At 41.7% G+C, this 12,318-nt stretch overlaps 2 protein-coding genes across 3 annotated transcripts in view; one reads left to right on the top strand and one right to left on the bottom strand.

Annotated features, from left to right (window-relative positions):
- The window catches only part of Mastl (microtubule associated serine/threonine kinase like), a 46,568-nt gene extending 36,885 nt beyond the window's left edge, over positions 1 to 9,683 (bottom strand). For both annotated transcript variants that reach the window (XM_038333350.1, XM_038333351.1), the window contains exons 1-3: positions 9,453 to 9,683; positions 5,492 to 5,629; positions 396 to 535 (exon numbers count right to left, since the gene is read on the bottom strand). In XM_038333350.1, the coding sequence (XP_038189278.1) occupies positions 396 to 535; positions 5,492 to 5,629; positions 9,453 to 9,635 (461 nt within the window). In that variant the 5' untranslated portion in view covers positions 9,636 to 9,683. The remainder of the gene's footprint in view (positions 1 to 395; positions 536 to 5,491; positions 5,630 to 9,452) is intronic.
- A 726-nt stretch (positions 9,684 to 10,409) lies between these two features.
- Yme1l1 (YME1 like 1 ATPase) overlaps positions 10,410 to 12,318 on the top strand; it is a 36,371-nt gene continuing 34,462 nt past the window's right edge. Inside the window, 1 exon segment of the mRNA XM_038333402.2 lies at positions 10,410 to 10,631. Within this exon segment, the coding sequence (XP_038189330.1) occupies positions 10,599 to 10,631 (33 nt within the window). The 5' untranslated portion in view covers positions 10,410 to 10,598.

The following is a 12,318-nucleotide window of genomic DNA, read 5'->3' as shown; positions in this document are numbered from 1 at the left end:
ATTAGAAATGGGTTAATCAAAATATGAGAGTTAGCCAAGAAGAGGCTAGATACAATGGGCCAGGCAGTGTTTAAATGAATACTATGTGTGTTGTTATTTCGGGGCATAAGCTAGCTATGTGGGAGCCGGGCGGAATGAAAAGCAGGCCTGCCTGCAGCTCCTCACTACATGTATGGGCGTGGAAAGAGATTAATAAGCTTCATATTAAATTGTTTATGTTCAAAGCAACATTTAACAAAATACAGGGTGATTAAACAAGAACCAATGCACTCTCTCCATGCACATTACAACCGAGCTGCAGGTAAACTAGAAATACCAGCAAGTAGTTTCTGTATAGATTAAAGATTCAAACACAATACATTTTAAGTAACAATGTACAGAAAAGTCAGTCTTACCTATGGATGATTCCATGTCTATGCAGATAGTCTAAAGCCAACGCAACTTCAGAAATATATTTTATAGCCATCTCTTCATCAAAATAACCATATATATGCAGGAGAGACTTGACATCTCCACCAATAAGATATTCCATTACCTATCAAAAAATTCAAAAATAATATACTTGAATATACAGTGTTTGGAGATTACAGTTTTATTTTTTAGAGTAGTTACACAATAAAATGTATTTTGTTATCACTCATTGCTTTCAACTTATCATTTTTCTGCCTAAGTTTTCCAAGTACTGGGATGAGAGGCATATATCACCAATCCTGGCTTCTCATATTATTTTTCTGGTTAAAAACTGAACTGGTCAGTTTGAACAAAAACCAGAATTACATGAAAGTTCAAAGACTATTATTAGAATTATTTCCATTTTGCCAGCATCTCAGTGCACAAATTTTTAGAATGGGGCCAGGTTTGGTTTCTCCTCCACATATATATGTTAACGTTAATATTATATATTGTGCTGGCTAGTTTTTATGTCAACCTGACACAAGCTAGAGTCATCTGAGAGGAGTGATCTCATCTGAGAAAAAGCTTCCATAAGACTGGGCTGTAGGCAAGTCTGCAGGGCATTTTCTTAATTAGTGATTGATGTAGCAGGATCCAGTTCATTGTGGACGGTGCCACCTCTGGGCTGGTGGTCCTGAATGCTATAAGAAAGCAGGCTGAAGAAGCCCATGAGGACAAGGCAGGAAGCAGCACTCCTTCATGGCCTCTGCATCAGCTCCTGTCTCCAGGCTCCCGTTTCCTTCAGTGGACTGCGGCTTAGGACATATAAACCAAAAAAAACCCTCTTTCCTCCCCAAGCTGCTTTTGGTTATGGTGTTTCATTACAGCACTAGAAACCCTAAGACATATATTAACATCTACACTCTAATAAATTCATAGTTATTTTATATGGATGCAATTTTGTTTAGATTAAGCTTTTAAATTTAAATATTACAATTACCTCAACAAACTTGGTATTAATATGTAACTTTATTTTATTTCTTTTTGGGGTGGGTCTTACTATGCTGTTCAGGCTAGTCTTGAACTCTTGGTCACACAGACCCTTTGGCTTTCATTTCTCTTATATTTGTACTCCCAAGTTCACGCCACTGTACCTGGCTAGCGTGTTAGTGTTTGCTGAGTAATTTAATAATGAAGTTCAGAAGTTAGTGAACTGTTCCTGAAGCTTGTTTGGAGACGATATTCCTCTGTACACTTGGCTGGCCTAGGCTGGTTTAGGCTTGCAATCCTCCTGTCCTTACCTCTCAAATCTGAGCCTACAGGCTTGTTCTGTGACACCTGACGGCCATTAAAGTCATCATCAGTTGATGACTAAGGCATTCTTATATAAGCGCAGAGCAATCAAATCCTAATATGTAGTATACTGATATTTCTATGACCATCTCAATATTGCCCTTCATAACTTCCCTCCCCACTCACAAGCCACAACACAAGGCAGTTTCTCGTTCTATCTCTCTGGATTCCTCTAGTCCAGAGCAAATTTTCAGTGTGCATCTTTCATGATAAAAATAATGTTGAAGAAAACAGGCTTGTTGACAGAAAGCTTTTTAATTTGAGATTACTTGATGGTTTTTCTCATGATTTGATCCATGTTATGAATATTTGGCTTAAATATAGAGGTGATACAGTCCTTTCTGGTGATGGCCACCAGATGAAACTAGAATTAGAGGAGTTTAAGCCTTCATTTTCTTTTTGAGCACCTCCCTTGCACACCCAACCTCACCCCTGCCAACATACCTGGGGACTGATCTCTGGGTCCTGCGGATCTTATACAAGCACTCTACTACTGAGCTAAAGCTTCAGGCCTCTGATCTCTAATAAACCCCTAGATAGTGTTGCCATGTTTGTGTACGGACCACATTCTGAGTACCAAGATAAACCAGTAATAAAGTAGGATATGTAAGACATTTCTATTATCAATGAAATGTCTAGAATAAATGAAAATAGAACTGGAAATATAGCTTAGTGGCAGGATTCTTCCCTAGCACCACATATAAACAATAAACCAAAAACAAAAGAAATAAAAATACCATACCTGTTTAATAATTCTAGAGTGAGAACAAAAAGCTACAATGTTGAGCTATCATACCTACCACTTACCTACTGTTTTAATAGAATTGGAAGCTACTGGCTACACAGTGAGTTAAATCAGGGTCAATAACAGAGACACAATCATGGTTTTTATACACATACATGTAAAACAGGATGCTGTAAAGACATTTGAAGGCCTCAGGAAGAATTAAAGGATTAAGCAGAGGCAGGTAAGCACAGATAACTTATCAACCCGGGATCATGTCTGGCTTGAGCCCCATCTGCATCTAGCTTCACGTACAAACCCTTTCCAAACAAAGCAGTTAGGTCACCCTGACCTATATATACCTCCCTGCCAATCCTTATTAGCTCTTCTTTTGTGGCCAAACACATCTTGAAACTTATCCTGAAACCAGAGGTGGAGGGTCAGTCCAGTCTACACTGGTGCAGTCAGACAATCCATGTTCTAAACATGAAATTTTAAAGGAAAACTCCTATTTATGACCTTATGCCTATGCATAATTGGGCATTATATAATTAAAATCAGATGCATCACAGGAAAGGACATGCATAATAGGCAAAAGCTTACGTAAACCAAGCTTTCAATCAAACAGAGAAGCACCACACCTCTCCTCTAGAAATCAACTCCTCTTCCCGCTGGAAGCCCCAAGCAGTCACCAGGGAGCTCTGCAGCAAATTTCTCAGTGTTATTCCTTTCTGCTATCTAAACCACACATCCACTGTGTCTTCGCATAACACTCTGCTTGGTGTTGGGTAGTATACATGTGTGTGTGTTTCTTCAATTCTTGGAGCAAGATGCTAACAACCAGGAAACATCTGGTCCAGGTTGGTAACAAGACAACTTTCCCACCTTCTTAGGACATAGCATTCAAGGATATTACCCCCTTTTTTTTTCTGTGAAGAGCCAGATAATAAACACTTCGGGCTTTGTGGGATTCTGCTGCAGTTATTTTGCTCTGCCTGTAATACTGCTGAAGATGTAGGTAACAAAAGCATGTGGTCAGGTTCCAATAAAACTTTACCCACTGACTAAAACTCAAATTTCACTGTAATTCTCAAGTATCAAAAAAGTATTTTCTTGGTGTTGTGTGGTATACACGTGTATTCACAGGGCCAGAGGACATCAGGAATACTATTCTGTCCCTGTCTTTATTCTCTCACTGACTCTGGAGCCAGCTTGGTGGGCAGCAAGCCTTAGTGATATTTGTGTTTTGTGACCCTACAAATAGCACTAGTATTACAGGCCCACCTATGATCACACAGCGTATTATGAGTCTAGGAATTTGAACTCAGGTCCTCATGGCTATGCAGCAAGAACTCTTACCCACTGAGCTATTCCAATTTCCAAAAATAGTCTTTGAAGTTTTTTTCTCAATGTCCTCCCACCCCCACCTTTTCTAAAGCATAGTCTTCTGTATCCAGGATGGCCTCAAACTTGTTTGAACGCCCAATCCTCCCGCCTCTACCTCCTCAGTGCTGGGATTAAATGTGTATACCAACACATCCAGTTTATTTGGTGCTGGGGACTGAATCCAGAGCAAACATAAATAAAATAAAATAAAATAAAATAAAATAAAATAAAATTTTAAAAAAGGTAAATGCTCTTCTTAGCTCCTAACAGTCAGACCTGGCCATAGGTCAGTGGTTTGTAAGCACTAGCTTAGCAGATGGAAAGTCAATTGCTCTTATATTTGGTATTCATTTTCTTATAGTGAATCACCTGAAGAACAGAATGCTATTTCACACTGCTTTATAACCTAGACATTTTCTGAAGGTACTCTGCTTGATCTTACTGATCTCTTTCTCTCTCTTCTCCCTCTCTCCTCTCCCTCTCCCTCCCTCCCTCCCTCTCTCTCTCTGAGGCTCAGGCTGGCCCAGAACATGCAATGTTCTTGCTTCTGCCCTCCAATTGCTAAGATTATAGACCTGTGCCATCTTGCACAGCTTTTAGCTTTGTTTTGGAGCTTAGCTTTCCCACACAAACTTGTATCCTCACACCAAAACTACTTCCCTAGCACCGCCAGGGGTCAGCTTCATCGTTGGAGCTTATTACAACCCAATACCGAAATTCATTTGACTAAAGAAAACAGAACCAGACAAAGACCTGAAACAATTTCATCAACAACATAATCATCAAAGAAATGATCAAATTCAAGATTAAAGAATGAAATGCTATGTTGTCAAAAGGTTGATGCTCCCATCAGAGGAAAGAGGCAGGACTTACTGTACGATCCGTGTACCATTTATTTGAACTGTGGCTTATTAAAAAATAAAAAGACAACAAAAATGCTTTGATTGTAAATTCATCTTGATATAATAAAAAAAGCACTCAGCACTATACTACCAAACCTTCTTCCTTTCTAAAATTCCTGACTATATCATTAGATTTTTGTACCACATTTAACACCAGTCCAAATTTACTTGAAGGTTTCCTAAAGTTTGGAAGCAGACTAAATCATCAGGTACCAGACCAGTTTTTAGACTAGATATCATTTTTATAACTCACTTAAAGTATTTTTCAGGTTAACATTTAAATCAGTAAACTTTGATAAAGCACATTTTCCCCATAATGTCAACAGCCTTCAAACAATCAGTTGAAGGCCAGTAGCAGGAGAGAAGACTAAAGTCCTCAGAGTAAAGGAAGCCTGTCTTCAGATGGCTTGTAAAACTGGCAGCATTAATCCGTCATCAGCCTCGCAAGGAACAATCTACCTAGTAGTTTCGACTGCCAACCAATTAAGAGCTGAATAATTGGATTCCTTAAAACAAATCCCTTTTACTGTGTCTTTACATACATACAAACACATCCTATTGGTTCTTTTTCTTTGAAAAACTCTCGCTAAAACAACATGTAAGTTGGTGAAGGTCATTAAACTAGCAAGTGGAAGAGCAGAAAGTTAAATGCAAGCATGCTAACAGACGCAGTGCTCTGGGAGAGCTGGACTCAGTGACTGCTGATTCAGAGGGCATCAGGCCGTTCACTCACCAGGTAGACATTGCTTGCTGACTGCAGGGAGTAGAAGAGGTGCACGACGAAAGGGCTTTTGCTCAGAGCCAGGGCATCTCTCTCAGCTTGCACCTGATGAGTCATGTTTTTATTGATCATGTCTGCTTTTTTGACAACCTATAATAGAGGACATGACACCAAACACATTTACCCCTTTTCTTATTATAAAGGATTCAGAAGTTTCAAAGTTGCTATCATAAAAACACCAAGAAAGATAAGAGCTATAGATGTCATTTAGATTTGACCAACATTAGGAAACTGCCAGATAAATATCTCAGTTGTTAAAGAAGAAAACATCTTTTTAAAAGATAACACTGCTTGCTATGAGATTAAACAGCAAAAGTACTTGAGAAAGAAAAGGAATTAAACTCTTTCTGACTGATATGTATGTTTGTAGGAAAGTTTTATTAATAACAAGGTCAAAAGATAATAGTGTTCCTAATAATCCCACCGAATAACCAGGGAGCTGGTTAGATGAATAGTAATATATGTTTATATGTAAACATACACATATACATTTTAGCTTTTCGTTCTTTAACAGAGAGGAATAGAGCATAATTGTGGAGGACTGGAAAGATGGCCCTGTGGTTAAGAGTGTGTATTACTCTGACAGAGGACCCAAGTTCAGTCCCCAGTACCCAAGTCGGAAAGCTCACAACTGCCTGTGAGTCCAGTTCCTAGGAATCTCCAACACCTTGACCTCTACAGGCATCCACACATGTGGCACATCCTCACATACATATACATATTCCTTGACAGAGGGGAATAGAGTGAAAACGTTGTGGGCTGGAGAGATTGCTGAGTGGCTAAAAGTACTTGTTCTTATGGAGGATCTGAGTTTGGTTCCCAGCATATGGTGTCTCACAACCATCTGTAACTCTACTTCCAGGGAATCTAACATCTTCTTGTGGTCTCCCTAGGTACCAGGTCTGCATATGGTGCACATACATATATTCAGCCAAAATGCTCATACATATAAAATAAAGAATTCAACCCTCCCATTTTTTAATGTTGAAGTCTGTTTGTCTCAGGAACGATGAGAGCTGGTCATGGTGGCACTTGCCTGTAATATCAGCATTTAGGAGGCCGAGGCAAGTATGGACCACAGAGCAAGACTCTAATCTCAAAAAATATAAAACAAAACAGATATTCTCAAGTGCTGCCTTACAGAAAAATATGAGCTATATTCCCATCCTTATGAATCTTAGGCTGGCCTTGAATTTACTACGTAGCTGAGGATGCCCTTGAACTCTCAATCTTCCCACCTCCACCTCACAAGTGTTGGCAGTACAGGTGTGTACTATCACATCTGGCCAAATTACACCTTTGAAGTTTCAAGGTAACAGGTATAGAAACAAAACTATACATTTAAGTTGGAGCAGTAGATGCAATAGTAATATTGGGATCATATAATTTTCAAGAATTAATGAAAATATTAAAAATACCCACTGGAATCAATGCTTATTATAAAAAGGCATTCATTTAACGTATTTAGTAGAATGATTACTACATGATAAATTCTAGCTTTACCTCATTTTCTTAAGAAAAACCAAGGGGAGGGCTAGGTATGAAGATCAGTGAGAGCACCTGCCTGTGCTGGGTAAGGCCCGAGGTCTGTCCTTGCTAGCGCTGTAGAGACAAACACAGCAAGCCTACCACGTGATTCTACCTGCTATCTCCCGGGACTGGCAGAATCTCCATGGAGGCCTGTTTGCTTTGTTTACCACTATACCCCAGATCCAAAAATATTTATTGGAAAGATTAATTGGTGTTTTCAGATCAACAATCATTGCTTGAGATGTTATTGAAGGAAAAACAGTTAAGGAACTGGAATAACCAAGTTCTGAGTCACAAAATATAATTCATGGCTTTGAGGGACCAGTTGGCGGTTTGGGTGTTGCTAGAACATAGATTATGTGGAACACACAGTGGAGGTCTAGGGCCAAAGATTGGGAGTATGACTGATTGCCTAAGGATTCTGGATTTTGGCCTGCACAGCACAGCCTAAGAATGGATTAAAAGTAAAAATAATGATTCGAGTTAAGGGACTATTTCAATCAACTAGGTATAGAAATGAAGGCCTGATGAACCTCAAACCACCAGGCAAATTAAAAAAAAAGAAAAAAACAGGATGCAAAAGATGCAAAAGACCATACATGATTTCTGTGAAATGTCCAGAAAAGGCAACCTTGCCGAGACATAGTGGGTTGGTGCACACGTCATGTAACCCCAGCACTCGGTAGACAGAGCCAGGAGCACCAGCAGTTCAAAGACAGCCAGTCTTAGCTACATCATAGTCTAAGGCTATCTGGGACAAATCTGGGTCAGAGAGGGGGGGGGGGGAGAGGGAGAGAGATAGAGAGGGGGGGGGGGACAGTGGAGAGGGGAGAAAAGGGTTAGCAGTTATCTGCTCATGTATTAAAGGAAGAGGCACTAGGTTAGGCAGAAAAGGTCATTTCCTGGCTGAGCCATGGAACTATCCTTAATATTGGATTGCGATGATGGTTATACAACTACTTACTAAAATCATCATCGAACTGCACTTTTATAAACAAGTGGGAAGAAATGAGGGCCTGAACATTGCTACTAATTTGAGAATGAAAAACTAAATATAAATAAATAATGTCTTCCAGAGAGAAAACAGGGATATTAAAAGATAAGCTACCTGGATGAAATACAAGAAGGAAAACTGCCTCAAGTTTCTAGCCTGCAGGGTAGGAAGGATGTTGGAGGTAGTGAAGGAAGAGAAGGAACAAGGGCGGCAGCCTTCAGTCAGCAGCAGAGGACGGCTCACCCTGCCCTAGTCACTCAACGGTGCATTCCAGAAATCTCAATTCTTTGACAGTCGGCTTCCCTTTGTTAGTTTCACTATTGGCTGAGAACCAAGAGCAGACAGAACAATTTGAAGCGCGTGTGACTGTTTTTAAGATTACATAAAGGCTGGGTGGTGGTGGCACACGCCTTTAATCCCAGCACTCGGGAGGCAGAGGCAGGCGGATCTCTGTGAGTTTGAGGCAAGCCTGGTCTACAAGAGTTAGTTCCAGGACAGGCTCCAAAGCCACAGAGAAACCCTGTTTGGAAAAAAACCAAAACCAAACCAAACCAAACTAAAAAAAAAAAAAAAAAAGGATTACACACAGATCATAAAAGCTTGATTTAGGACACATTTCTTTTTACTTGTCTATAAATGATCTTAAAATCTAGATATCACTATGGAAAATTTGAAAAGGAAAAATGAAGTTTAATGAGATATTTTTGTTGTACAGCACTTGCTCCTGCCTATTAATCTATTACCAAATGGATGGAATTAAAACATAATCTGAAAGTAACTATTACAATCTTAATGAAAGTATCAAACTTAATCCTGGCGAAGCCCAAATCAGCAAAGAACAAAAGTCCAGATGATACGTAAAATAAATGATACTTTAATCAAAAATTTCACAACATAAATCTCAGAACAAAAACATTAATATAATGCAAGTTTCTCTTGGTAAGAGTGGGATTTGAAATTAGCATTTACAAAACAATTATGTTTGTGAACGCAAAATTCCGTACGTCAAGCAAACAAAAAAACCATAACCAAGAGGTACTTAAGGCCTTTTGGATTTTAAAACATGAGTCAGGAATCATGGCTGTGGCTCCAAGTCTCTGCGTTTAGCCTCGGTTTTATCATTTGTTAACACTGGCCAGGGCAACGTTGAATAAGTTTTGCTATTTTCACTGGGCAGTGATTCTTGGGATACAGGAAAGAAGGGCAGGGAAAGGGAAAAGACACACACACCTGCTCACTGCAGTCAGCCCAAACGCGGCCGTCAGCACGCAGGACTGTGCAGGCTTCGGCAAGCAGGGCCAGGCAGCAGCCCCAGAGCCCGTCCAGCAACGAGGAAGGAGGACAGCAGGGGAGGACCGTCTAAAACCCTCTGCCTTCTAGACTTCCTACCTTCACTGCGTACAACTTGCCGCCTTTCTGCCCCAGGTACACTTTCCCGAATGCACCACGGCTAATGGGCTTCACTATGGTGAACTCCTCAATGGAGGGTGGTCTTGGCACCGGAATTCTATTCACGCACTCCTCTGTCGCTGAGCCTCCTTCATTCTCCTCACTCCCTGAAACGGACTCCATAGCCGTACAGGTCCCACTGCAGCTGCAACTCCCGCCAACTAGATTCAAATAGAGGCTTCGCCCACGCCGGACGCCTCCCGTGACGTCACCGTGCGGCTGCGCCCCGGCGGCTCACTTTAAGCCGGCACCGCTGGGCGGGGCCGGCGGGGCGCTGGGCGGAGCCGGAGGGGCGTTGGGCGGGGCCGGCGGGGTGCTGGGTGGTGCCGTCGTAGCACTGGGCGGGGCCGTCAGGATGCTGGGCGGGGCCTGCGGGGCGCTGGGGCGGGGCCGGCGGGGCGCTGGGCGGGGATCCAGCTTGGTTTGCCTTCCGCCGGCTCTGCTCTACTTTCCCAGGCTGAGTGTGACGGGGTGGCGCGGTTGCTGGCCAACGAGCGAAGGGACCACTAGGACTTTAATGCGGATCGAATCCAGCGGGGTCCTTCCAGGTCCCAGTCAAGATCTGAGTTCTCCCTCCCTCTGCCTGAGCTAGAAGCCAGGCCGACTGTTCAGTGAAGCAATGGCTAGGAATGAGGTGTGGAAGCTAGCGAAGTCACAGAATGTGGAGAACCTGGGTGAGCGGGGAGCGCGGCTGACCCCGTTCTGAATTCAGAAACAGACTAGGAGCGACTAAAACAACACCCAATTTATTGTGGGGGAAAAAAACCAAACCAAACCCCAAATCCACTCCCATAGTGAAATACTACCGGGAAGAGGCAGAAGGCTGACGGGGGTGGAGACGGGGTGAGCGTGGGGGCGTTCACTTGCTCCGGAAGTACTGTTTCGTTAGCCTCTGGTCTTCCGGGGCAGGTGTCGTCGTAGCAGCTGTAGGGCGGGGAAGCCATTTTTTGTTTCTGGGAAGAGTAAGGAAGAAACCGGGACAAAAGCGAGGGGACAGAAAGAGAAAATAAAAGGGCTCAGCCCCTTTCCTCTGAACTGAAGCTAGGAAGCAGTTTCGGCTGGCGGCAAGGTCCCGAGGGCTCAGAGATGTTCTCCCTGTCGAGCACTGTGCAGCCCCAGGTGAGCCCAGCTTTTAGCCGTTTTCCTGCGGCCCTTTTGCGACTGTTTTCCGGATGCTGCCGTAGAATCGGGTTTTCCGAAGCGAAGTAGTGAGGGAAGCGACGAGCTTAGCGTGAGTCGCGGCTGAAAGTAGATCAGGGGACAATCCTGAGACTAAAAAGCGTTGGCAGCCAAGCCTAAGAGGGCGGAGGCGTGATCTTACGGTGGCGGATGATAGCTTATCCGATGGCTTGTGCGGGGTTTCTGTTAAAAGAGAACTCAGGCATTGTTTATGGTTGTACATTCTGAGATGGGGGTTTGTGAAGTCTACGCGAGAGGTCAAGAGGACAAGTGGTGTTCTTTCCATCTACCTCTTTCTGAACCCCCTTTTTTTCTTCAAGCCAAATGTAGCTTAAACGTACCCTAGTAATTTGAATAGTCATCTTTTTTTTTTTCCTGGTCAGAATTAACTCGTGTACATTTTTGAGTCATTAGATTCTTACTATTTAATAGTTTAAGAATTTGTTTGTATTCCTTATTTTTAGGGTCTTTTTTCAGGACAAAAATTGTGTCAATGTCTTTTTCCTTGATTAATTTTTTTTTTGATGATAACAGACAATGGTTTCTGTGACCAGATTTTCGTTTGTAGGTTTTCTCTGGCTTCTTGTGTGGAAAATAGCAGAGGGCAAAAGTGGAAGAGTTACGGATTAAGGATGCTGTTGACCTAACCCAGGAAAGGGATGCCACCCCAATCAAGTAGTGTCCAATAATTATGGAAAAGAAATACAAATGTCTAGTGTGGCACCAGTCTTGAGGGAAGGGGCAAGAGGATTAGGAATTGACAGCTAGTCTGTCTCAGGAAAAACAAAATAGAATTTCACTTGGTTTACTAAGTGAGGGAAATGGTGGGAAGTGATGTTTCTGTTTTGGTCAACTTGATACAGTAAAGTGACTCTTCCAGGATGGCAGTGTCTGGGGAAGTTCTAGTAATTGAAAAACCAGTAGATAGGGACTGTTGAATATGAAATTAATTAGTTTCTATCAAGAAGACATGATGGATAATTTACTGTCATGGAGTAGAAGACATACATGGTGGAGGGGCCAAAGAGAGCAAGATGGGACACCCCCTTCAGTAACAGCGTCAATTTTGTTCCTCAGGACTGGACTTCCATGACTTAAATCCTTGATTGCTTTGGATTTCATAAAACTGGATCTTTCTATGTAGCACAGAACAATTGGCTTGTAGTAATATAGTAAAATAGACTCCTAGCTAAACACCTATAGCACTGTTATAATGGAAACTGAATGCAGCATGAATTTTAAAGGGATTTTGCCTTCAAATCACAGCAAAAAATACAATAATAACTAATTTTTATGTCCTAGGTATTAAATTATTTAAATTACGGGCCTTGGGATACTATCAGAGCCCATTATTTTATTCACTCCACATCACACCTGTTTGTCATTCCCTTATACACTGTTACGCTGGAGTGCAGCACTGAGGACTAAAATACAGAAGAATCCTTGCCTTATGGAGTTTATCTTTTAGTTGGGTAATATGATACAATAAAAGAAATACTTTATTTTATGCTCTTCCTGATGACAAGCTTCTGTGAAATTTTTAGAATTTCTTGAGTTATTGGTAAATCATAAGCCCCCATGGATTACATCTGTGTTTGTCCTAATGAGGTGACTTTTAATCTGCAAA

Source organism: Arvicola amphibius, chromosome 6 (assembly GCF_903992535.2).
Source record: "Arvicola amphibius chromosome 6, mArvAmp1.2, whole genome shotgun sequence".
In the NCBI taxonomy this organism is placed as follows: Eukaryota; Metazoa; Chordata; class Mammalia; order Rodentia; family Cricetidae; genus Arvicola; species Arvicola amphibius.
The sequence above is the reverse complement of the archived record's forward strand: the minus strand, read 5'-3'. Positions and strand labels throughout refer to the sequence as shown.